We start from the raw sequence: 27,928 nt of genomic DNA on the forward strand, positions 1-27,928 counted from the left end.
CGTGCCAGAACGTACCAGAACGTGCCAGAACGTGCCCTGTTCCACTGCTGTGTTCAAGGTCGCCATGGTTACCGCCGTGCGTAATGTTTGCGTCGCGTCACGTTCATTGAACCTCTGCGAAAAAACACTAAACACAACCACATATAAGAAGATAAAATCCACACGGGCAGTAGATTGGTGTTTTGTTTGTGTGTTTGTTTTTGTTTTGTTTTTTGTTTTTTGCAAAGGGTTCATGGTGAGGTCGACTACTTAAACATACATAACCGATGGTCCATAATGAAGTCGTCCGCACTCAGTCTACAAAGGCCTATATAAAAGTGAATCTGGGGAACCTGAATTGCGCATGTCAAATGGAGGTCAAAATCTAAGTTAGACTCTTTGAAACCTACTCGTTTTCTTCAATATTTACATTACATTACATTTGTTTGTGTAGATAAAAATGTGAAAAATTCCCCATAACTAAAAAAATTGTTTATTTCAGAAAAGGTTGCCAATGGCCAATGGCCATACATTAAAGGATTAAAGACTTCTAAGGAGAATTTAAGTTATCAGAAAGATCTACCCAGAAAGGTTGTTTGTATCCAATTAGGCCAAATAGGCCTAATTATGACTTTGTGGAGCAGACCAGAATTGGTATGTGAGCAGACAGCTACTGAGTAACTTAAATCTTTGGCACCTGGTTGTAAGTTTATCTTATTCAATAAAGTTAATTTAAATGTTCATGTTTCCACCAGTGTTTGACATGATAAGACATAAGACTTGTAATAAAAACACAGAGAAATTATGTAATTTTTAATGTATTTAATAAAATTCATTTGGCTACTGCTCATACATTTACAGTTTAGACATTCCTTAGTTATTCTGGGTAACAGTAACTTGTCTAGACCATTTTGTTTATCTTAATGTTTACTTTGTACAAAACAAAAAGGCCAACTTTATTTTTCTTTGTATAAAAATATAAGTTAATTTAAATTTAACTCTAATTAAGAAAATAACAATAGTAATAATAGCAATAATATAATAATCATCAATAATATTAAGGATAAAGATTATAAGCTAAACATAGTGCAGACAATGGGATATAACTGGTGCTGTAGAGTCGAGGGACAGTGCAGTGTTCTCAGTTCTCATTTGGAACAGGGGTGTGGGAGGTGGGGAGGGGGAGTCGAGGCAGGACAGAGGTGCAGGGGCCAGTCACTCACAGACACACACAGTGAACACACACCTGTCAAAAAGTGCATGAAACTGCCACTCAGTTTAGCACCATAAGAGCAATATGTCCATACAAACACAACTCTAGATTGTACACAGAATACACCTATTATATATGCAAAAGTATATATCCATTTCATATTAGGTGCATGCTAATTGTTGCTCTTGGTTGAAGCTTACTGGAAGCAATTGCCGAAAGTAAGACAGAGTAAGCATCGTATCAACTGATGACTTACTAACTCACATGCCAAAACACCACAGATCTGCATTTAATAAAACATTTGTCAAATTTAAATTACATTCACACCAAAAGGGGGAGGGCCACAGTACCAGTCATAAAAACAAATCATTTTGGCGATAATTTCAGCCTTGGACAACGTTCACTGGAATGACAGTTTTAGGCAAAAAAGTCTTTTGGAAGATCTTGGATGCGTCCCGTACATGTGGGATTCATTTATTTTTGAATAGTCACCAACATGATAGGTCCCACAGTCTCAAATATGTTTTTTGATTTAACAGCTGAAGCATTATGGGAAAATATGAGCTGAAATGTCGTTTCAGGCTTGGATCAAAGAGGCTTCTCTGTTGAATGAAAAGAGGCGAGTGGACGAATGCTTCAACAAAAACATCTCTAAAGCATTTAAATATTTTCACCTTTCCTTGATGTTTGCCTTCTCCATTAGTAACAATATGTGGTGTTTGAGATCTTCACCAACTTGTGTGGTCCGTCTTGTTTAATTGATGAGGGCAAAATAATTACTGATTAATGAGAGAAACTAAGGCACAGCTCCTCCCAGATTGTAGTGTGAAATTATTAATGACAAAAGTTGAGTCGGGAAATGTTATGACAGTGGATAAACTATTCTTCAGTCCAGTCAGACAGAAATCCCAACAGAAGCTAATTGTGCATTGTTTTTCTAGCTTGTATTTCATCTATAGAATATTCAGGCTGTTAAATTAGGGGAAATCTCACTAACCACATGTGGATATAGTGCACAGCAGGTTTTGAAATGCCAATAGGACCAGGGGCAATGCTATGGGCTGCACATTGTGACTCTCTTGTGACTGCATTCACAAGTATGAACATTATCTTACTTCTCTCACAGTTTGCCCATATTTTTGTAAAAATAGGCTGTGAGAGCTTTCAAGAGTTTGTGTGTCTTTATTCAAGTACTGCAAAGGATTTTTGCTAAAAAGTAACAAAAACATTCTCACGTTCACCTTTTCAATAAGGTGGCATCACATCACACTGCGTTTCTGCCACACATTCCTTCTGTCACTGGGAATACCTTTCTGGAGTAGTCTGCTATGATCCATAACCCTACCACAGAAGGCAAACAGTACCATTTAAAAAGCCAGTAAAAGGTTCAGAGTTAAGGCCTCTCAAATGCAAGACCACAAAAGATACAGCTCAAATAAAAACAAAATTATATAACAACATAAAATCATAACAGCCAGTCTCTTTCACCACATAAGTTCCTGGGCTGCAGAAGTCTCGTGTCAGTCCCTGGATCTGTGTGGACACCTCCGTCACCTGATGAGGTTACTGTGTGTTTTCAAAGTCAAATTTGAATGTAGCTTTGTCATCTGCTGCTAACACCGGCCCTTTTCACAGCTCGGAGCAGGGTCCAGCTTAAACTCCTTTGGTGGCACAGCAAGGGTCCTTTGGGTCAGTTATCCACCTTCACGGGACCTGAATCTCCAGCAGACGACCGACTGGGCTCCTTCACCACTATGTCCTCCGCCTCGCCACTCGCAATCTTCTCCCATTGGCTCAGGTTCTCCCTGCACACACAACACATATGCACGTATTTATCTGGATTGACTGTAATATTTTGTATTATATGTTTTGTTTTATTTTTCCATTGAAACTTGTAGTTACTTTCTTGAACAAGATGAAAAAACAACATTACAACTTTACTGAAGAAAATGTGATTTTTTTAATGAATTAAATAAGAGTGGCACAATATCACAGGTATTTATTTTATAATGCCTCAATGGAAAAGTAATATTTAAATTTTCATCTATTACTTCACAGTGTGTAGTTTGTATACATTTTAAAAGCCTTTTCTAAATTGTTTTAAAGTGCCCAGAAAAAAAAACACATAACAGGCTGCTAAAACTAGGGTTCAATATCATATCTGTGTAAACAAAAGAACAATGCTCCATTATCATAATGAGAAGACCATAATATAATTGACAAATAAATGCCAAATGTCTGTCTGTAGATGATAACAATGATTCCTGTGCCTACTTTGGTATTTTATTTGATTACAGTGCAGTGGCAAGCTTGTTTTGTTTGAGTTTAGAAGAATTTTTGGCACGTGAACCTTCTCTGGTCCTGTCAATCAGATCAAATCAGTCTGGCCTTTAGTTGCTGCTGGTCACTCGAGACCAGCTCAAAAACGTATTCTCAGGCCTCTCACAATAAAAACACAATTATTTTAATAATAATGTATATATGGATAGACTTAAGCTAAGAAGTACAAAATACTTACTTGCAGGCTTTAAGAAGAGCACCGGACGGAGGAAACAGCTCTGCTAATGTTGTGTAACATGGGATTGCAACTGCATTGTAAAATCCCACCTAAAGAAAAAAAAATATATTGAAAAAAATGTTTTAAGAATTTTAATAAAATAGATGATGATGATGATGATGATGATGATAAATATATTGAGAAAAGTGTAATACATCAGAAAACTGTGTGTAAATTAATATCAACAAATTCAATTTTAAAAATAAAAATAAATAAATTATCAAAATTTGGAGTTGCCCTAAAGAGTTTAATCGTGACTACCACTGATGCTCCAGAAGTACATTTCCCATTCGTTTTCCTATAGACTTATATTTTCCATAGACCTATAGACTAAAAAAAGTTTGCCAGGGGCAAATCCGCTGTTGTATCTAATGACCTCAAGATCTATCATTTTATTTGAAATGTTTGAGACTTTATAAACTCAAATCATTTAGCCATATTCAAAGTTTTAAGTGTTTTTTTTTCACATTGTGGACACTAGTTATCTCAAAGATGGTTAGATTCTGTCATGGCTGATTTTTTCAAAAGCCTATGGGAAACAATTTATGGCAAATTTACTTTGGGAGCCTTTGGCGAGCTCCAAATGTGTCTTGTTGGTTAATAATGCACAATAAATAACACTGATATCATAAAATGGCCCAAATAGGATGGTGGAACTTCCTCTCCAGCTGGTATTTAAAATAGGTGCTTTTATTATAGTTGTACTGGGTTGTTCTTTCACATGTGCTGAGTAATGAGATAGACCTGGATAAAAAATAAGGTGTTTGGGGGATTTCTATGAGAGTGCCAGGTTATAATTGATTATTTAGTGTTCTGCCCCCAGGTCAATAAATTGCATTTCAGAAAATCTGTTCATATGATAAATTACAATTATCATGTGACCTAGAACTCTGATCTCTGAGGGAAAATAAAGTCCCTGCAATAATGAACATAATCATCAATCACTGGCAATAATGCCTTATAATGTTATAGTTAAAATGGCTATTAGGTCAGATACATTGAGTGTGGGCACTATTACTGATTTTGGGTTTCTCACCAATTCCATATGTACAAATAATATCGTAACACAATGTGTGAAACTTTTTTGTGTACTAACATGAGAATCACTGCAAAGTTCCTTGAATTACAAATATTTCATTAAGATCTGAGTTTTGCCAACAACATAACAAACCATATATATATATATGTTGTTTTTTTTTTATAATTAGACAAGAAAAAAAACTTTCAAAGATTAAATATTCACAAAATCACAAAACATTCTATTATTATTTCATTTTGTGTTATATTTGATTGATTTGAACAATTTCCAGATCTCAAAAATTCTCAGTTTAAGTTTTTATTTTTTAATTAATTTATTGTGGTAGGAAAAATAGTGTTTCATGTAGTGATGGTGGAACTTAAAGTGGTTATATCTCTTCCTTAAAGTTTTATTATACATTTGCAAATTTAAATTTAGGATTAAGTTACTTTTATTCTTCCTTAATAGTGTACACCTGTGTATGTTGCACTTACTTGGCCCTGGGGAACCTCATCCTTCTTGTCTCTGTCCATCATGGGTATTGGCTGGATCCCAATCTTCTTCATCTCATCTCCCTGAGGCAAAACAGAAGATTTTGAAAAATTTAATAAAATCTACTTTTAGCTCAAGAAGCTAACTTCTTATTCATTGTTGTCAGTTCTAGTCTGAACAAGTAATAATGGAGGTTTAAGCGTATAACTAGAGGCATGAGTATGACGCTAATAGTATTTGAGCTGCAACAGTCTCCCAGTGTACCTCGGCCCAGAACTCTGCATAGATGTCGTTGGCGGTGAGTCGTGTGATTTGCCATTGCTTGGTAACAGAACACAGGTCACATGCTGTCATCATCAGACCAATCACACGGTCCCTGCAGCAAGAGCAAAAACTCCTTTAATCCTTGTGGTCAACCAGGTTTGTGTGTGACGCTGCTAAACAACTTTGTACAAAACTACATTCAACTCATCTGGCCTGGGATTGCCTTGTAGGAAACCATGTGATAATCAACTAGTTTATTACAGTTACTCACAAAATGTTATAACATCAAGTGGAGCAAAGTAAAAAAAAAGACTGAAGCAGGTCTAAACCAGGTGCACCCCAGAAAGGGGCTGTCTAAAACAGGACAAAGCAGTGGCCTACAAACAAGAACATGAATAACACAGAACATTTCCTCTGCCACAAATTAAAAGTGCACTATATAATCTTTCTGGTGGTAGGTCCACAACCTGCTTGTTTCCATGGAGATGTTATTGCTTTACCTAGAATGTTCCATAACATGACATTAAACCTATCATGAAGTTATCCAGTTTTTTCAAGATATTTTGTTTGCAATAAAACACTGTTAATTGAATACACAAAGGTAAATAAGTTAAATGCCATACTGTGGAACATTCAACGTAATGCAAAACCATCTCCATAGAGACAAACAGGTGGTAGACCCACACTAAGTTACACAGTGCACATTTAAACAGATTCATTGCTAAGTAGCTAAGTCAACCGTATACTGATAATGCACTTGAAACGTCCTTTAAAAAGTATCATTACAAATTTTACTGCAGTGACATTCATAAGTCAGTTGGTTGTTGAATATTGATGTGGAAATGCATCTGGTAAGTTTACAGTAAGGGCATTTCTGTATCTTGTGACAGATGTTCCATAAAAAAGTATAAGAGCCGTTGTAGTTGAGAAGTAGGGTTGGTAGTGCACTGCGGGCATCAGCAGTAACATCAGGTAGTTTAACTTTAATGTAATAATGTTGACTTGTGTGTGCTATGGTCTGACCTGTGTGAGTGGTTGTTGAGGTCCAGAGCGCCCACAGACAGGAGCTCGGACAGCTGCTGGTGGTTGTTGAAGTAAAGGGCGAGGTCTGTGGCGATGATGGCCTTTCGGATTATCTCCAACACCTGCTCGTACTCGCTGGAATTCAGGTTGGAAAAAATATTGTGCCCTTCCAGCTATGAGAAACAAAGAGATCGATAAAAAAGCAAAAGCTCCACTTAAGGGGCGTAGGTTCTGGTTAGACTAAAATAAGGCAGAAAAGCCAATGTCAGCTACATCCCCTATGACCTGGAGATTTTAAATAACTCTTGTACAAGTGAAACAGAAGTCCTGTATCAAAACAAAACTTTCTCTCATGTCATATTCAGAGATAAGAGGTCAGTGTAAAAGAGTATTACATGTATGGTGAGACACAAATCTCCTCTAAGAAAAATTGCAGTAAATCCAGAGCCCACGCCTGGCACACCTCCCAGCTTCACAGCTCTGTCTGCCGAAGAAGGTGATGCCACTCAACAATAGAATCTTTGGCCAGTTTTGCATTCATGAAAAGGAGGAAGTTATGGTTCCTCATAATAAACTCTTATCTGTTGCAAAATTCACTCTGCCATTCCGCAGTTTTCACCAAAAAGATTATGGTAAAATACAACACAGTGTAAGTACAGTAAAAGTACTATAGTAGGGCTATAAAACATTGAGTGGCTCTGACTGGTGTCACAGTTTCTATAAAAACTTATAATGTAAATGTATATTTGTGTGTACATAATTGAGATGTACCTGCAGGATGGAGACAGTTTGCGAGAAGTGATGCTGCTCCATAGTGGACGTGGAGTACAGAGCAGCCAGAGGATGGTCAAACTTCTGCAGGTACGTGTTACTGTAACCACGGTGATCAAGATCATGGCACAGACAGGCTACTAATAAACCCTTTTTCTGCAAACACAAAAAAGACACTTTTAAGGTGTGCTATGTGACATTTTAGTGGAGGGTTCCTCTATCTACTTGGTTACTGTTTTCTATAAAATGTCTCACAGTATGACATTAAACTTAATTCTTTTAGACAAGTAGGTAATGCAGCCAGGCCAAGTTACAGATCAGATCTGTGGAGAGCCAAGCCAACCAACAATAAGAATGCGCGGTATGCAAGGTATTTTTTTAAGCAACACAAAACATGTGTCATTACCTAAATGTAAGATGGATAAGTTTAATACCATACTGTCGAATATTCCAGGCAACGAATGTATTAATTTATTTAATGTGTGTATTGGAGATTCAGTTATAAACTGACCTCTAGCTCTGTGAAAATCCCTGGAGTTTTCTGTAGGATGGCGTACATACAGTGTGCTACCGTGACCGCATGCTTCCAGTTATGGTAGGGCACACGACGGTAGTTCTTGCGGACAGACATAGTGAACCTACACAATTTTTCTAACTCGAAACTGAGGCATAAAGAAAGAGAAAATATTAGAAAGGGCATATAAAAATAAAATTTACATAAATTATTGGTTACCTAGTTTTTCCACAGGAATTATGAACCATATAGATAAACACAGCAGGCCAAATCTCTTCAAAGGGACTGATATCAAAGTGGAACCTGGAAAAGGAGTCTAAAATTAGTATAGTCACTCACCTGGGAGGGGCAGACAGGAGAGACAGGCCACTGAACTTAGGCCTAGCTTTATATTGTTACAAAGTATTTTAAGAAATGTCCATATAACTATAAGTACTAAAAAGAGCTGTCACATAATAAAATTTTAGTGTTGCAACTATTATGAGGAGAATCTGCAATTTTTTACGATTATTCATACTTACTGGCACCAAGACCAGACAACAATTAAATCCTTAATTTTCTTTAATTTACACTGTCTCATAGATCACCATTCCTTTAATGTGTGACCAGCTTTATGAAATCAAAGTTTCTGAATTATAAAGATGATTCAAACAGCCAGCTAAAAAACATTCACACTGTTTACATTTAGGTAACTTTTTTGAAGTAGAGATAACATTGAAATGAATTAATTTAATTAATAAATTTTTGCTTATAAAATGCTGGCAATTACTCCTGTTTATTTTTTACAATGTGACCTAAATATTCATGATCCAGGGTGATCAATTAACAAAAAGAATCTTGAATTATCTCTAACAATGATATAACAGATTTTCCTCACGTTTCTATTTCTTTGTAAATGGGAGCTGGGAGGTTGAGTTGCGTGAGGGTCTTGGCCTCCTCTGATGTGCAGATGCTGTGATAAGACAACTTCTCCATAGTCACTCTGTAGATGCATTCAGAATGCCGGATTCTGTGGTACATCTACAAAAACAGAACAAGAAGATTACATTTTGTATTATCATTGACTTACACAGTTTCACCTATTTTATTTGCCAACTTCAAACATTTAACTGTCTATTTATCTTTTCATGTACCCAAACTAAAAGGACTGGACCCTCGTAAATGACAGCAGACCCAGAGCAGACACAGGAGTGTTTCCTAGAGTAAATCTACCACCAAACATACAGTAAATCTGCCCAGTGGTTGAATGCAGACTTAAAATATTAACATTCAGTTGTAAAACCACCAGTGACGTGTTTGTCGTACATGATAGAACTTACAAAGGATATAATTACTTTTACATCAGGGGCTCAGTGTTTGGTCTGTGTAAAATGTTTATGATGTTGAGGTGGTTGTTTTTTATGCAATAAATTCCAAATTAGAATATGTTTCAGCGTCCTGTTTATAGGTGCCATTTTACACACATGGCACAACTTTAAAAAACTGAATATTCTGTTTCAATTGACAATAGAAGCATATGGATAGGGTATATGTGTGTAACAAAAAAGTAACATCCATGCATTTAAAGAGACTCACATTTGCACAGTGTAAGGCCAAAGCACAAAAGACAGCAAACATTTTAAAGTTGTTCTCGTCAGTTTTAGTGAAGGCACTTCCGCTCAGTTTGTTCACCATCTGCACCACTCCGATCACTGTGCCACGGCTCACAATGGGCATGCACAGGATGTTACGCGTGGTGTACCCAGTCTTCAAATCCACCTCCCTGAAACACAAGATGTAGAAAATGTTTTTTTATTTATTACTATTCATTACTATTTCTTAACTTAACTATAATAATTATTTGCCTGATGTCTCATGTTCCACACATTCAGGATATCTTTAAATGTATTGCAATGGGGACAAGCAAGTAACGCCACAAGACTAAGATACAGGTCAGATCTGTGGATCGGTGACTCTGCTCACAATATGGAAGTGTTTTTTTTTTTTTGCCGTAAAAACACTAGTTATTCAATAAATGTTTATGAAGATATGCAAGGGGTGGCCCCAAAAATTACATTGTAAACCTTTAATTGTGTATTAAATAGCTGCTATAACAAGTGAATTCCTGCAGTGAGATGAATTCATTCTATATCTATCTATGAGTATCTGATTGTATTTTAGATGACATGAAGAAATGAACTATTCAAATGTAACTGTGTGTTTACCGGTTAAACCTTGGATCTGCATAGGCATCTGGGATATTTAAAACCTCCCCTGTCCGTGCTACTTGACCAGCTATCCCTTTCTCTATAGAAAACCTGTAACGGGCAAGAAAGTATAGTCAATGAAAGATAAATGATGAAATGATTCCTCTTTCAATGCAGATCTACTTCATACCTAATTTCTTTGGTTTTCCTAAAGACAGGTTTGCCTTCTTTCTCCTCCCCAATGTCAAAGAGGTCGGAGTACAGTTCTTTGTTGTTGTGGTCTACCTGGAAGAGCGCGCACCTGTCTGCATTTACCAGGTTTTTTGCATATATCTGAAAAAACAACAAATACTTGTAATACCGATAGTAGCTTCATATACATGTTGATACATAGCCAAAAGAGGGCATATTTTAACATCACCTAATTTCCAAATCTATTTAGTAAATGAGCCATGTAAACATGGACAAACACAGTTAAACTACATGTCACCAGAGTTCACATGAACCCAATGACTTGAATGACCCACGGATGACACACAGTCACAAGGCAAAGGAATACATATAAACAATGAGGAGTCAGAAATGTTTAGACATTTTGATCATTGAAATATTTTAGCATTTACTTAAATGCACTAAAACATATATTAAATAAACTGTGTAGCTCTGGAGACAATGTGAATGAAAACAAACTTACAGGAATCACACTCACCATAATATGTTCAAGTAGAGAATCTATTGCCACAATGTTATCAAAGTATGTTCTGTGCGAAAAGAAGAAATGGGGCATTGAAATGTTTGACAAATGGGAAGCCCAGATGAGGTACACATTCAGGACATGATGCTACGTTTCCTAAAATAAGCTATATTTGTCAGAGGAATAACTTAAACTTTTACTGGTTAAAACTTTTTTATGCTAACACAAAAACATGTTTGAATTGTTTTTACTAAGATTAAGTAAATAGACTCTTACTTTGACACATCAAGTAGAAAGTCATTGAACTCTGTCTGTTTGGCGAGGCCTCTGCATACCTGACAACAGGGTCAAAAGATTACAAAATTTGCTTTCATTTTTTAAATACAAGATAAACACTATAGAAGTTAAGTTTCTGACAATGAATGTTATAAAAAATAATCTGTCAGACAAATAACAACAAACAGCAACATATAGAGTACAGTAAAGGTGTAGGTAATCTACAAAAAATGCTTTAAAAAAAAATTGGTGTGGTATTTAATAAAAATAGTTATAGTTTGAACTAAAAGTTGCATTACTTTAGAATGATTAACTTTTCTAATGGATCGTCTGTCACCTGCTTGTCTCCATAGAGATTTTATTTCTTTGCCTAGAATGATCCACAGTATAGCATTAAACCCATCTCTATGGAGATGAGCACAACCAGGCAAGTCAGATCTGTGGAAAGGGTGGCCCTCTAAGAATGCATTTTTCAAGTTGCATTTTTTGTAATAAACACCAGTAATTGAATAAATGCAAGATATATGTTTTTAATGTCATATTGAGGAAAATTCCAAGCAAAAAAAATAACATCCTCATGGAGACAAGCAGGCAGTTCCCTAGAAAAGTTACAAAGTGCACATTTAAATCATTTAAATTTGGCATATTTTCATTTATAAATGAAAATAGGTGTTTATCTGATACATTGTTAAAGTTATGCTCCTAAACTTATGGCTGTCCCTGGCATGTGCATGTTTTGCCAACTTAGACTGTACTGTCCCTCACAGAAGTTCAGAGGTCCACTGTGGGTGCGCTGCAGTGGGACGCCCTCCTCTGCGCTGTTATGGTACACATGAAAACAGCACGGGGCCGTAATGACATCCACAGGGACATGTTTGTTCAATCTATGGCTCAGTTGATTGGACTGGGCCCAGTGACGACCCAGTTCCTGTACACAGTGGATTTCCCTTTGACAAAACACCAGCAGAACCAGTACAAACAAAGTTGGTACAGAACAAAATAAGACCTCCTCCTCAGACTTAAGTGTAACTGTTACAGAGAGGGGCAGAGGGAGGGGTGGACCTGTGTGTCTCTCACCTGTACTTGATGAATAGCGACTGAGGCCCAGGCTAGATTAGCTGTTGCAACCTGGAGGAGGAAAACACAGTTAGATAATTCATGCATTTATTTTCTGTAGTCAAATGCTTTTAAAAGTGTTTATCTGCACTGTATATTCACAACAGTTTCAACTTTTGTGTTTCAAAGGACAGCCTTCACTCTCCATGCACATCACCTGCTAGAATTTCACTATTACATTTTCTTTTAATCACTTTTGATATCACTTTCAATCACTGCAGTCAAGGACCAAAAAACAAGAAATAAGTAAAAAAAGAAAATGTTTGGGAAATTGCCTGACTCACTTTCATACAAACAAAAAGCCTCTTTCTGCTATCTATCCATCCATTTTCTTCCTCTTATCTGGGGCCACGTCACAGGGGCAGCAGGAACTCCCAGCCTTCCCTCACCCCAAAAACATCCTCCAACTCCTCCAGTGGGACCCCAAGGCAGTCCCAGGCCAGCTGAGAAACACAGTCCCTCCAGAGTGTCCTGGGTCTTCTCCGGGGCCTCCTCCTGGTGGGACATGCCTGGAACACCTTCCCAGGGAGGCGTCCAGGAGGCATCTAGAATGGCTGTCGGAGCCACCTCAGCTGTCTCCTCTTGACGCGGAGGAGCAATGGCTCTAGTCCGAGCTCCTCCCGTGTAACTGAGCTCTTCACCCTATCTCCAAGGGAGCGCCCAGCCACCCTGTGGAGGAAACTCATTCCGAGCAATCTTGGCCTTTTAGTCATTACCCACAACAACTCAGCCACTTAAGGCAAGGACTTGCCAGGCACCTGGAGAGGGCAAGCCATCTTTTTCCAGACAACACAACAGCCTCGGATTTGGAGGAGCTTATTCTCATCCCAGCTGCTTCACACTCGGCTGAAAACAGCCTCACTGAATGTTGCAGGTTCTGGTTCAATGAAGCCATCAAGACAACATCATCTGCAAACAGCAGAGATGAGATCCTGTGGTCCCCAAACTGGACCCCCTCCAGTACCTGACTGCACCTAGAAATTCTGTCCATAAAAACAATGAACAGAACCGATGACAAAGGGCAGCCCTGGTGAAGTCCCACATGCACTGGGAACATGTCTCACTTACTGTCAGCAATGCAAACACAACTCCTGCTCCAGTGATACAGAGACCAGACAATCCTTAGCAAAGGGCCTCAGACCCATACTCCCGGAGTACCCCCAAAGGACATCACGAGGGACATGGTTAAATGCCTTCTCCAGATCAACAAAGTTCACTCCCATGAACTCTTGAGCACCCGGTGGAAAGTATAGCACTGGTCCACGGCTGGGGCGAAAACCACACTGCTCCTCCTGAATCCGAGTTTCAGCTATTGGTTGGATTTTTCTCTCCAGTATCCTAGAATAGACCTCTTTCTTGTATTTTATAATTAGTTTTTTGTTTCCATATGTAGTGGTCCTAACTTATTGTCTAATATATCCCTCTAACAGCCAGCTATATGTCATATATGTATAGTGATAATGCTGATGTTAGTGTTATTCAATTTATTTGACCAGTTGTCTATCACTTTAAAATAAGAAGAGGCTGCATCCAATGTAAGACTTAAAGATAATAAAATAAAACCAATACCCTAGACTTAATAACGTTATGTAACTTTATTTTTATGTTTATTAATAATACATCGATGCTCCATCGATGTTTTGTTGTATTTTGTACAATGGCAACACAGTCTAATCTTTACCTTCTGATATGTAATTCTTCCTTAACTGTTTTCCCTGGCCTGACTCCCCTCCCCCTGCATGTAGTTGCCCTGGGGTACACTGACCTCCTGGTGGCTGAGGTTGAAGGGCTCCCTGCCTCGTCGCCGGTGCAGCTCCAGAATGGCGATCAGGTCTCCGATGGCAGTGAGGATGGGCAGACACAGGACAGAGTGGATCCCTGAGTCCTGTCCTGTGCCGTCGGGGAAGCGCTCATCCTGAAACACACAAGGAGGCTATTACTGATGCAAGCAGACAATTGAAGAATTAAGTTTAATTTGTGGATGTCTTCTAGAGCAGTGATTTACTTTAGTTGTTTTTAATGGACTACAAAATGCCACATATTCAAGCAGTTGTGCATATTTTAAAATGCCCAATGTTCATGTTTCAATAAAAAATGTACAAAATCATAAATTGAATTTGGATTTGAATGAATAAAAAGTACTACCTAATGAATAGTAACAGTGAACAGTAAAATGGTGATCAGAGTCACCTACTTGTCTCCAAAGAGATAGAAAAGTTCAATATCATACTAAGATTAAAAAAACAAACAAACCTCTCATCTCCATGGAGACAAGCAGGTGTCAAATTCCCCATGAGAAAAGTTACATAGGGAACCTTTAAATTCAGTTTTAGTTGTTTTTTTTTTAACTCTAACTCTAAAGATTATCAAAATTCTTAGTACATAGGACACTGAAAGCCTTATCCAGTGCAATTGTTTGGCCATACCCCCATGACGTCCTCTACCAGCAGTGTTTTGTGAGTCTTGGCAACATGAGCGGCTATGGTCGTCCCAAACGCGATGGGGCCAGAGGGAATGAGGGTGGGAGGACCATCTTTGGCTCCCGTTGGAGTGAATAAACATAAACTCTGGAAATAGCAAAAAAATCAGAAACTAAACAAGTTATACAAAAAGAAAGTTTGTCTTAAAGCTGGAGTACCTTATATTAAAACAATGAAAGGAGGAGGTAGGTAGTTTAACTTAGCTAAGTTAACTAAATTCTAGTTTGTTTCTATCTCACAAACTTGTTGCTGTTGACATGCAAAATTTTGGGGGTATGTTCACAGCTTTAGAACAAGAACAGCTTTTTCAAATGGCAAAATAAAGCAGTGTGGACCACCCCAGCACAGCCAGTCTGGTCTCATTTCAGTGTGCAACACAGCAACGTATCAGAGTATTTCTTCTGGGTTTATGATTGATACAAGGCATTAATTAGATATACAGGATGATTTTGTGCTTCTTTTACAATATACTCTACAGGAGGTACCCCAGCTTTAAAGTTCGTAGGACTGTCTACTTACATTGTTGCATTCTCCCAAGAAATAAAGTGCAAATCCATCAGCTTTCGTTGCTGTAGGAGAAATAGTTGTATTACACAGATTTATCCTATGTGTATTGTACAGTCTGTTGTTTTTACAAATCCATTAATAACTTGAACCTTGCTAATGTTATCAACATTATTGGACATTGTGTGCCATTACACTAATAACCATCTATTAACGCTGTCCCACATACAGAAACAACAAGGGTGCTGTAGCTTTGACATCTCCGCCCCATTCCCACTCCACTTCAGTCTATTTCACTCTCAGATTTAGGTCATATCATCTGGAGAATATAGTTAGTTTAAAATGTACACCTATCAGCCATAATATTACAACCAACTGCTTTGTAATGCTATGTTGTGTTATTTGTAATGACCCGACTTATATGGAATACAATCTAACACATCTCCTATAAGTCAGTTCAGCCCTCAATAACTTCAAAAAGTTACTCAAATAAATATAACTCCCCACCTCTGCATATACTCTGTCTGTGTTATTAATATTTAGCAGTCATAATAGTATAGCTGTACGGTGAGAGGTGAATGGCATTTACCAGTCTTGATGATGTTGCACAGCTCGTAAAGCAGAAGTTTGTTGTCGCCTCCCGTGTCGAGGCGCTGCTCCATGTAACTGTTGAGCTCGTACACAACGCCCTGCATGTTACTGTCCTGGTACTGCTGGACACGGATACATAACACATTACAACTCCACTCTATGCTCAAAACACAAAGTCAAAATCACATATGAGCATCACATTGGACATGGGAATCGTGGGCGGTTGAGATAAAGCATGGTAGTAACGCAAAGATTGTCTAATTCTGGGTTAAATAGAATACGATACAAAATAATTTGAGTATCTAAAAAAAAACTTATATGTATATGATCAACTTAAATTAGCCACATAGCTGTAAAAAATTGAATGAGGGTGCAGAATCTCTGTCATTCACAAACTTGTCCCATTCACCACCCTGGCTCTCCACACCCACATTTCAATGGGGCATTTTAGCAGTGGAAGCTCCCTTCACTCCTGCTCTGATTAGGCCCTGATACTCACTGCTGTTCTGATGTAGCCTGAAATGAGTGTTATGTAAGAAGTGGATCTGTCTATTTCTGCACCTGCCAAGACCAGGGCAGAGGACAGGGGGGCAGCACTAGAAACAGTCTCCCATAGGGCGTCCTGTCCTCACATATCCGCTGTGACGTACACAGCCTCAAGCACAGGGTCATGGGGCTCAAGGCCACAGACAAACTGCATCTTCAGGGATTTAAAGTGTAAAAATGACAGAAGTGTGAAGTCCAGGGGCGTCGACTTTCCAGAAACAAAGATGGATGGTAAAGGATATATAAACTAACAAGAAATAATAGAAATGTACATTGTTTTTTTTTAAAGAAGTAAGCAATTTATTTATTTTCTTTATTCTCTACATTGTTACTTAGTCTGTCAGTTTTATGTAGAAAAAACACACATAAGCCTTCTAGCAGGGGTTCCTATACTTTTTAAACCAACCAAGATACATATATGGCCTTCTGAGTACCATCAGAACTAAATTAGGTCTAAAATATTATTATTCTAAATAGGGCTAAACCAGCCTAACAGGACTACAGAATTCTTATACTCTTATAGTAACCCAAAGGAGGACAAATGTAGATATAATGGAGTCAGAACAGACTCAGAATTCAGTATACATACCACACTTTAGGAACTCCTGCTCTAGTGAATCTGTTACATAATGATTTTGCATATTTTTAAGCCAGAGGCCCTTCCAGTAAACCAGTTAAGATTATGGTGATTGGAGTAAGCAATGCGAATGAACCATCTCACTCAGCGATACTTAACAGAATGTGTGAGGGCAGGTTATGCACTGCCAGTTCTCTCTCAAATAAACAAATAAACACAAATAAATAAACATGCATCTGGGCATAGACCTACCCTGCTAACTTCCTTTGACGACGTGTCATCTGTGAACATAAAAACATATATACAAAAAAGTTAAACACTGTAAGGAGGTATAATTTTACTTAAAGGTCCTGTACCAAATCTTGACCATGTATTTGAGCAAATTTGTCTTTTCCCAGTACAGATATATTGTAGCTCTTGAGGTCAAAATATGTCCACAACGTGCTGCATTTAATTACAAAAGCATTTTATTGTCTGATTATCAGGAAGTCTGTATTAGTGTTCTAGTTGTTGTTATTGTTACCTTCATGGCACTCCGCTCTGGTCTCTTAAAGTTGTGAAAATACTTATGCTTATAAACATTCATTCATTAAGACTTCATTGCGGTGAATTATTAAGATGCTCAGAATATATGAGGTATAGGAGGAATACATGTGAACCACTGCAAACCGTTTAAAATAAACTAGTTTTCATGTTCTTAAGTCAAAATCAGGTATCATTTCCACAGAATCCAAAAAAGAAATCTGTAAATGTACAAAGAAAAACAAAGACAGCAATAGCAGCGCTAGACCGCTGTGTTTGAAAGCCCCATACACCCGGCATAAGCAAAACCATATGTGTACCTCATTCTTTATTATCAGTCACTTCAAATGCCGGTAAATAATGCTCCTTTAAAAGCCTAATTTGTCCAGGCATTAATTAAACTTGACAAGAGCAACATTTCGTGGCCTCCGGTGCAAATTCCCCTTGAGATTTTGGCTCATTGGACAGACAGTTGACATATGGTTATTGTCTTTGGATGAACATTTGGAAGTATGTGATAATAGTGAGACTTGGGCCAATCATAACAGTTTTTCAGACTTAAGGCAAGTCGAAAATACATGCATTCAAATGACTTCATTATGTATGGGTCAGCGGTGCACAAGAACAATAAGTGCTCTGATCCCTTTGATAACTTTTCATGTGATTAAACCATGAAAACGCCTGGGAGATTTTGAGATCGAGAAGTGAAAACTGGCTTGATAGTGTTGGTCTTCTTGAACATGTGTAGAAAAAAGGGAGATTAGAGCCAGCTACAATGTTTGTTGTTTTAAACATTCCTCCAGTATGCGATGAGTTTCCTAACTTAGCCGCGAGAGCTATTTTAGAGTCAACCCCTGGCCAGGCGTGACGTCAATCAGGAGGACAGAGAGTAGGAGAGAGAAGCTTCAGAAAACAGACAATTTTCTTTATAATGAAACAGTGAGAGAAACAATAGTCCATTCACATAAGAATAACTTACAATGTAGAATGAACATTAAAAGTTCATACCAAACATTGCAAGCCAAACATCAACTTTATCTTAATAAAACTGAAGGCAGATTTTTTTCTACATGTAGCAAAGGACAAGAACACAGTATGTGACAAGGCGCTGATGCAGGTATGTTTTTTTGTCATCTGAACAGAACAAACATGTATTGGTAAAAATGTCCACTATTGTATTGTCGAACTTGTACGTAACTTTGGTTCAGAGTTAATGGTTAGTTATTTTGCCAACAGACGAACACAAAAGGCCATTGAAAACATGAACACACTAACTGAGGTAATTCTGTCAATAATTTAGCCATAATAGTGCTATTTGGAGTGAATGAATAACCTGGTTGGATGAATTCCAGAATATGGCACATTGTCTGCGCACATGTGGGCCCAGCATTGCATCCCACTGTGCTGTCATACATCAAAAATAAATGACTTATTCCATATATGCCAATAAATCAACAAATTAATATACTAGATAATGTTTTAGCTATACTGTTAATGCAAGAGTGTTGGAGAATTATGCATGAGACTTTGTGGCCATTCTTTAACACACTGACAGCACTATGCTCTAATGTCATCCCATATTTACAGGCCTATGCTGTGCTTTCAGTAAACACTGTGAAAAGGCTTGAAATATTCTTAGAAAATACATATATTACGAGGCTACAAAAACTGTAAAAATATATAAAGGTTCTCTCTCTGAACTTTTTCGCTAATTAAATCAACAATAAACAACAGTTATCTAACCCATACAAAATCTTTGCTACAAGAGATTAACAACCCTTACCAAACTGAGAATGTCAATGCTGCATCACATGGAATAACCAGCAATTCATTCATAAAAGACAGGACGTTATCTCAGCTTCACCAGCTGCTTTGTGGATGTCAAACACACACAAACCCACATGTGGGCCCACACACACACACACACACACACACACACCCACACACACCCCACACACACACACAAACTCATACAAACTCACACAGGCATACGCATTTGTAAAAACATTGGATGAGGTACATTATTCCTAATAGTATTTAGTTCCATTTAAATGTATAAACTTTATAAACATTTCTGCAGACCACATGTTGAAGATCACACCTGCAGTTTCAGTTCAGTAAGCTCCAACTAAAATAGTGCATTGCATTTTATGACCAGTTCAATACTTCGATCTGTCTAAATTTGTCTGTAAATATAAATATCTGTATAAATCCGTAGTAAAAAGCTTTGTTCCTCAGGAGTCACACCTGCAGCGCCCACGTCAGCAGAGCTTGGGGGTGGTGGAGGGGGGAGAGGACAGGGGAGCGGAGGGGGGAGTGGAGGGAGGAGAGTTGGGGGGAGTGGAGGGGAGAGCGGAGGTGTGAGGGGAGCTGATGCGACACTGTGATAAATGACTCGAGCACCACACCACATCGGGGCTATAGGCCTCTCAGACTGAGGAAAAACCCCTCTGTCAGCTGGGCCTTGCTCCGCACACCTGAGGGGCGCACATCGATCCCACTCTGTCACAGATACAGGCCTGTCTCCCATAGGACGCCCCACTGCAGTGACTCAGCGCTCCATACACGGTGACCTCCTGCAAAGACCTGCTGCTCAGAAAGCGACCTGCTGCCAAAACCTGCAGCCTATGCTACTTCTACAGCACATTTGTATTGTTAGGATTACACTGGTTGTTTTTGTAGTTGGCAAGCCCATACAATTCAGTACAGTGCAGTATTGTAAGAAGAGGACTTGTTTAAAAGGTTTACAATTTTGGAAGTTGTCAGTAATATGGTATTAAAACAAGAAGTAGTACAGTAGTAGCTGTGTAGAAACAAAACTCCATCTGGTATCTAAAACCTTATGCTTACACTTCCATTATCAAGTGTGACTGACGAGTGAAATGATAATAAGTTGTTAACAGTCTATGAAAGTGCTGGATAAAACATGTAACCTTAGTAAAGGAGTATAGATTTACAGCTGTGCGCAGGAAAGGCTTTGTTAATCCAAGTATTTCAATAACTAGATTCCTGGTTTGAGGGCACGAGAGCTGTCCTTGTCCTTGCTGTATTTAACTGGGAGCGGTACAATCAATGCCCTGGTGGAGGTCTGGATATGCATTATGTTTCTTCTTTTAGAGAGCATGAAAATGACTTAGATTGCCTCTCCACTGCTGCACTATAGTGTGTGGGTCTGTGTCCTCCGGCAGAGTCTTGCAGGTGAGGAGCTCCTATCACAGTTCCCGGGTCACACAAGCGCGTCTTTGTCCTCTCCCTGTGACCGTCCCGTCACAGCTGAAACACTGTCAGCTGCTCCTGCTCTGCCCTCCAGAGCCCACAATCTACCCAGGGACTTTTCAAATGCAACAGTAAATCTATAATACCCCATTTTAGAGATGTTTGTGCCAGTATCACCCATCCCTAGTTGGAGTTTGTATTATTGGTAATTTCCAGCAGATTAAAATCCTATATAATCAAAAACATTAAAAAAATAAAAAAATAAAGAAAAAGATTATGGTCTGTAATGCATGAATGACAAAGGCTTGATTTGGTCTTATTTAAAACAGATAAAAAAGGTTTCAATCAGTGCATTTAACAGAGAAATAGTTATATATATTCTGCCATGGTCTGAATTGAAGCAATTCAAGCAAGCATAGAAATGACTGAATCTGGATCTTGATTTAAATTTGAATAACTGCACACTCATACTACAACATCTTTTTAAATCAAGATTCAAAAATATATATATATTTCAACACACTGCATGTTTGACCATCTGTTTACAATAACAGCTATAACATTACCTCTATACTTCACTGTGTTGTGTGTGTGTGTTTGCATGTATGGGGGTGTGCGTGCATGTGTGCACGTGTGTATGTGTGCGTGTGTGCGTGCATGTGTGCACGTGTGTGTATGTGTGCACGTGGGAGTGTGCATGTGTGTGCGTGTGTGGCAGTGCAGGGGTGAGTGATGGGGCCTCTGGACAGGAGCAGCACGGGGCCAAGGGATTTATTAATTACATGATGACAGCATGAGGTGTGAAGTAAACAGTACCCGGAGCTTTTTGTCAGGAGAGGAGAAGTGAAGACTGAATGACATCAGAGGGACTTCTACGAAAATGGTTGACGAAATCTAAATAGTGGTAATCTGCAAATGTTCTTTGTTTTGTCTGATGCCAACTTAAAAAATACTGTGCCGGTCCCAAGCTCACACTATGCCCAGCACTTCAGAAATCAGAAAGTACAGCATCTTCTAGGCATTCAGAAGAGAAAGGTAGTTATTAATTTCACAATATAGTGTATTCTGAGCCTCAGTGTAACCATGAAAGTTGCACCAAGATGTGCAATAATCTTATATAATAAATATTCACAAGGTGTCACAAATTAATGGTCTTATTGTGCCAGTTCCATTCTTGGGCAGGTCACAGTTGGGAAGGTATCAGACAAAAAATAAAATTGACATAAAATTCACTATCTGCTTTCAGTGAGGCAGTTGATAAAATGAGTGAATGCCAGAGGTAAAGGCCTAACAGAAAGAAGGTCTTATATTATAGCTTAGCATGAAGCTAACAGCACAATTGCATGTTCAGATACAAGATATTAATGTGATTCTGTGTTGTCCCTCACATGATAAGTGAGAACGAGACAGGCTGCAGGGAGAGCTCCTAGGAATTGTGGATAATCTCAGTAACAATCACATGATGACGGATGCTGCAGTAGCAAACAGGAGACACCAAAAAACAGATCACTATATCTGTTTGAGTGTTTTATGTGTGCTGGTCTATTAGTCCTTGCACTGCTCTGGCTCAGCACATTTGCAAGTAGGTATTAATGAAGGAAGGACTTTAAGTTGTCAAAAGTTGTTACTCAGATACAAATCGGTGCTAAAGCTAGTTTTGAAATTGGATACTCACTAGTATAGAAACAGAAAAAAATCATAGTTTGTACCAGTTTAGAACTATAAGACCACAGGGACATTTTATTATGATTGTGATACCCAAATTGGTACCGGGTATCAAGCATTTTCCTTATTAATGAAATTATTTTTGGTATTGTGACAATGCTAACTAGGAAAAAAAACCTCAAATGATGACTGTGAGCAAAAAAGCCAAGTATGGGTAAAATCCACTGGTTTTATACAGAATTTATAATTCAACAGGATTCAGTGTACATCTTCCAATACAACAACAGAAAGCTATTTTGAAAGCAGATCCTTGAATAATCACATTATGAGAGTCAACAAAGACTGATCTGTAATATTTTAGTGTATCTTTTCATATTAAACAGTGCATACAGGAAAGATGTGCGATCGTAATGATAAGTGTGGACTTAGAGTGGACACATTTGCTGAAAGGTAACAAGGATACGAGAGCTGCTTAAGAGCCTGTCCACAGAGGCAGAGCAGGAAGTGGACCAGAGACTGATGCTGATGGGATGCACAGACCCACCTCCACTCTCAGCCATCAATGAACAAACAATTCAGTATGCTTATAAAGAGAGACTAAAATGCGTCTATTTCTGTATAGATGTAACTAAATAAATAGAAGATTTTACAAACCTTAAAGTTACAGATTATAAGGTAGTTAACTTTATGAAATAAGCCTGCACTTTTGCAATTTTGTTTAGAGGCCATCTACAGCGGCAAAAAAGTTTGTTAATTAGTATTCCTATTCCTATCTATTCCTTGACAGTGGCTACTCTTCCTGGATCCCACATCAAAAACCTAGAGTTTGTGTAACAGATACTAAAGGCAACTATCAACACAATAAATATTCATGTAAATACAAATAAAATCGACTTACTTACTTAAAATGAGTGCAAACAAACTAGATAAAAAAGGTGAAGATGAAAACAATGCCATTAACAAAGCCTAAATAGAGAGATAGTTACAGATATAAGATTTAGTTTAACTAACACTTTCATCAACTACAACCTTAGTTTGTGCAACAACACGGCCAAAAGACTGTCCATTCTTCTCTTCCCTCTTCTTGTACTGTCCCTCTCTACCTCCAGCCACCCCCCTCACCCCCTCCCCCAGGCCGCTGCAGCCGGCTGCATGTCTCTGGAGGTCGGCTCTGACGTCAGCAGCCTGGCCGGGCACAGTGCCAGAGCTCGGGGCCCTTGATGGATGCGGTTGGTCTGAGGAGCTGTGCAGTGTGTGTGTGGAGCCAGGGCTGCACAGACACATGTAATGACCCATAAACACCCAAACGAAAGCCATCCTCCGCCCCCCTCTGTCTATCACATACACATAACTACAGGAGACACATGTGGGAAGAGGGATTTTAGGGCTGGTGAGGTGACACAGACATGTTTTTATTTGCTGTAGGTTTGAAGTTGTAAAAAAAAAAACGTATTGTAGTTGGAAAAATATTGTTTATATTGTTTAGTGGAGTAAAATGTAAAAGATGATAAAAAAAAAAAACTTCAATCATTTGCATTTTGTTTCTATTCAAATATAGAACATTGAAATCAAATTATAAAAGAGCCTATAACAAATTATACAGTGATAAATAATATATCTAAATTTTATCTTTCTGCATAAAAAAATCACATTAGTCCAATCATAATCAGTAAGCAATGTGGTGCATTATGAATGCATTTTAGTTGCACTTGGTTATCCACAGCTGACATCAGTCAAACAATCTTTCAATACATTCATAATGTGTGTATGTGAAGTGTCCTGCAGTAAGAAGCAGCAAATGCCAGTAGCAAAATTGAACCATCAGCCTTTGGGTTTGTAGGGAACGTCTCCATCAATAGCCAACCCAACTTTGACCACTTGCCTCTTCTTTTTTTTCTATCACACGCTTTTACAAAAGGAACATCGAAGATGAGAAGTTTAGCTAAAATAACAGACATAATTCACATAAGCTAGCACAAGTTATCCACCTTACTTTCACTGCAATAAAATCCAAAAGACAGAGCTTATATTTGTAGTAGGCTAGAGTCCATGCGGGGATTATGAAAATTCCTTTTACTAAAAGAAAATATACAGTACATCAATTTCAGCCACAGATTCTACGTAATTCCCCAAGTCAATCACGGTTCAGTGCTTCAGATGTCAGAAGGTGCAGTTTGTTTTTATCGTATTAATGTGCATTCATTAGGGGTGTGTATGATTGCGCTTTTTAAAGGGACAAACAGGAACATTTACACAGTTTTATTAACTTACTCCTGACTTTCCAAATGCTTTCCTCCTAATTATTCAGACTTTATAAGCTCACCAGGCCACTGCTAACAACAAGAACCCTGCAATCTGCTCTCTAACATTATACTTCCTGGTTCACAAAAGACAAAAACACTTTTGAATTAGATGCAGCGAGCACACAGCTCTTATTTTAACTTTGAGAGCTGCTTTTACACTATATCTGTACTAGGGTAAAACAAATGTTACTGTATTGCATGATAAGATCAAGTATCTCCTTTAAAGCAATATTTAGTTACTAAATAATGATGACAAAAATGAAACTTGGAAAAAAATACATTTCCACTACAAGTGAAAGGTTTGGACACACGGTTCAATGGTTTCTTTTTCACTACTTTATACATTTTAAATACATATGGAAGACATCAAATATATGGTGCATGATATATAGAATTATTAATCTAAAACAAACTTTGAGTTATTTTTATTTGCTGCATTCCATGTGTTCATTCATCATGCTGATGCTTTCAGTGACAATCTACAATAGTCATGGAAATAAAGAAGATAAATACAATAAAAAAAACATTTGTGTCCAAACATTTGACTGGTAATGTACACAATTATTCATAAACACCTGGTTTATAAAACATAAAAAGGTGCTGCTAAGCCACTAGTTTGGTGGCTCACCTTTAACCTCACCAAACCAAGAGCATGTAGGAGGATCTGCCTCTTCAGTGTATATGTGTGTATTCTGTATATGTAGTCCTTACCTGTAGGCTTGTAGCTGGTTTTCCTCTTGACCCATCGCTCCAGAGTCTCTGTGCTCACACTCTCCAACACAAACTCATCCAGCATCTGAGGGTGCAACGAGAGGTAGGCCTTCACTTTCTCATCCGTCAAACCTGCACAGGACACAACACAGCTCTGATCAGTCTCTGCAATAATCTCAGCAAACATAGAAACCACCTGTTGAACTTACTGCATTGATCTTTATGTAACCCAGGTTCAGTGGTGGAACATAACACAGTAAAAATAGTAAAATGCTACACTTGAGTAAAAAAAGTAAGTATTTGTACTTTAAGTAAATTTTAAACTGTATACTTTTTATTTTTACCTAGAGTTGAGAGCAGGTACAGTACTTTCTACTCCACTACATTTTTGAACAGGAAAAGTGTTTTTTTATTATTGTTTGAGATCGGCTGAAAAGACTGAGGGATTTATTTTTAACACATTCATGGCTTGATCAAAAAAAAGGCACAAATCTTGATCAAACTCCATACATTTAAAGCCTAAAAATATGCACAAAATATTTTTACGTTTTACTCTCTGAGCATATTACAGGTACTTGCAGTGGTGTACTTCCAAACACGCCTCCTGTGCTTCTCACCGTCTCCGTTGGGGAGAGGAGCTACAGTACTGTTGTATAAGTTACTCACTCAAAAAAAATCGCATCTACTCGCTTCGATAATATTTGATCCACTCTAAAACGACGCTGTGCATTACTCTTGTAGAAATACCACCGCAGACGCTGGTTCTAGCTGTGACAGATTACAGTATGGCATTGGTGAGTGTGGTTGCCCTGTTTTGTTTTGTTAAGGGCTGTTAGCATTAGCACAGAAAGTCCCCTAGAATCTTGCACTTGTTCTTGTTTATTTTTCTTGTCAGTTGTGAAAGTGCCTTTAAATACTAATGTCACCCATTACAGGCCATTGTAGCCTTTCTATATTGCCTGGCTAAAGCATTTAAGAGCCATTTTAAGCCTGTTTGCTGAATATTTTCCCAGTGCAACTTGCTATTGTTTTTAGCAACTTCCTTCCGTGTTCTATGATGTATTTACGCAATGCACTTTTATTTACTGATGTAAATGTTTTTTACTGTTGTTTATTTATTGTGTATACACTGACTGAACTGAAGACAATACTAGATAGTTTAACTTATGAACTTTGAATGTTTACTGATGGTTGGTCCTGTCTGTCATCACACAGGCCAAGTGTGCCCAGTCGGGTACAGAACCACAGATGGTGAGCTAGAACCTGAACTGTTTCATACTTTACAGCTTCATCCTTCTGCTGTATGGTAGGAGGCTTGTTACAGCCAGTCCACCCCACACTACTCCACTCTCTCACTATTTACACTCACAAACCATTTCATGTGCTTAAGGACAATTCATGAACTCTCTGGTGGAACTTATGTATGTTATGTCTTTGCACTTAATCACTGTTAATATACAGCACCAGCCACAGATCCCTTACCTTCTGATCTAGCCCATAACCCCTCTTTTGGCCAGCAGTACCAGGCGTATATTGTATTTATAAAACATACTTTTGACAAATGTTTAAACTAGTCCTATTTGTATTAAAACCAGTTGTGCATCTGACTACGTAGATATGTGAACAGCATTTTTATGACGTACTTTGAACAGAATAGGGAAGACAGTTGAAACGCATGTTGTTGGTCTTCTGAAGGCAAGGACATACAGTGAAATGCTGTTAACTAGTAATAAATGTTATGCCATGCAAAAAGCTAGAAGAGACACAATTAAGAAATATAAAAAGGCATAAACAAACTTTTATTTAAAATTGTAATCTATATCAAAGGGGGTTTAATCACTGAAACAACCCAAAAATATTGATTTCCACTGAAAACAGGATGTTGTCTCCGATGATGAAAGCTGAGTAAACGTCCACGCACTGCCATAGCCCCGCAGTATTTAGAAAAGGCACCCAAACAAAACCCCAGTAGGACAGGCTTCAGCCACTGCTCTGGTTAGCCACAGTTAGCCTTTAGCTTCTGTCATGTTTACTGTAAAGCTCCTCTCTCTCGGGATAGGAGCCCTGGGCAGAGGCCTGAGGATAAAGCAGGACTCCATTGTGCTTAATAGGCAATTAGGTTCTTGAGAGCTGGCTAAGTGCTGCTGTTTACTGTCTTTGTTGTCAGGGAAAAAGGACCATTTACCAGACCATCACTATGGGAAAGTTGTGCATCATACGGTCACTGTTACCAATGCCGAGCAATGAACATCACCCAGGAAAAAAGTTACGCACTGCTAATACTTCTATTACTATGGTAGTATTATTAAAATACACTTGCTGATTATAGCCCACTACTATAGCTGCTTTTTTTTTTATTGACCTGTAATATTAATATTGACTTGCTCAGACCAGATCACCTTATGCATGTCCCATGTAAAGATGGCCCAGAAAATGCAGAATGTCTGTAACATCTCATATCTCCTTGGAGTGATTCAAAAGAGCTAATTCTATACTATTATACCAAAATTGAAATTATTTCTAAACTAATTATCCTCATTTTAGGGAAAATCAATTGTTAACATACAGCTAACAAACAAGTTACTGTATCTCCTCCTCTCTGTGTGACATTATTTTTTGTCTCAAAATATATATACAAATATAAGTTTGATCTCACTTTATGTAGTCAGCCTGATCATATGTGCCTCTGCATGTGCTACAGACTTGTGAT

General features: G+C 38.1%; 1 protein-coding gene across 5 annotated transcripts in view; it reads right to left on the minus strand.

Moving 5' to 3' along the window:
- Positions 1-777: 777 nt before the first annotated feature.
- pde10a (phosphodiesterase 10A) overlaps positions 778-27,928 on the minus strand; it is a 49,907-nt gene continuing 22,756 nt past the window's right edge. For 2 of the 5 annotated variants that reach the window (XM_033979687.2, XM_033979688.2), the window contains exons 2-22: positions 25,219-25,350; positions 17,054-17,082; positions 15,677-15,800; positions 15,103-15,152; positions 14,530-14,670; positions 13,869-14,018; positions 12,065-12,115; positions 10,988-11,046; positions 10,727-10,778; positions 10,208-10,350; positions 10,036-10,128; positions 9,407-9,593; positions 8,709-8,851; positions 8,051-8,134; positions 7,829-7,979; positions 7,318-7,473; positions 6,547-6,719; positions 5,524-5,635; positions 5,262-5,342; positions 3,711-3,799; positions 778-2,997 (exon numbers count right to left, since the gene is read on the minus strand). In XM_033979687.2, the coding sequence (XP_033835578.1) occupies positions 2,883-2,997; positions 3,711-3,799; positions 5,262-5,342; positions 5,524-5,635; positions 6,547-6,719; positions 7,318-7,473; positions 7,829-7,979; positions 8,051-8,134; positions 8,709-8,851; positions 9,407-9,593; positions 10,036-10,128; positions 10,208-10,350; positions 10,727-10,778; positions 10,988-11,046; positions 12,065-12,115; positions 13,869-14,018; positions 14,530-14,670; positions 15,103-15,152; positions 15,677-15,800; positions 17,054-17,082; positions 25,219-25,350 (2,315 nt within the window). In that variant the 3' untranslated portion in view covers positions 778-2,882. Of the gene's footprint in view, positions 2,998-3,710; positions 3,800-5,261; positions 5,343-5,523; positions 5,636-6,546; positions 6,720-7,316; positions 7,474-7,828; positions 7,980-8,050; positions 8,135-8,708; positions 8,852-9,406; positions 9,594-10,035; positions 10,129-10,207; positions 10,351-10,726; positions 10,779-10,987; positions 11,047-12,064; positions 12,116-13,868; positions 14,019-14,529; positions 14,671-15,102; positions 15,153-15,676; positions 15,801-17,053; positions 17,083-25,218; positions 25,351-27,928 lie in introns of all 5 variants that reach the window. The other 3 variants (XM_033979689.2, XM_033979691.2, XM_055227182.1) reach the window with 2 other exon arrangements.

The sequence above is a fragment of the Periophthalmus magnuspinnatus genome, chromosome 15, assembly GCF_009829125.3.
Source record: "Periophthalmus magnuspinnatus isolate fPerMag1 chromosome 15, fPerMag1.2.pri, whole genome shotgun sequence".
NCBI lineage: Eukaryota > Metazoa > Chordata > Actinopteri > Gobiiformes > Gobiidae > Periophthalmus > Periophthalmus magnuspinnatus.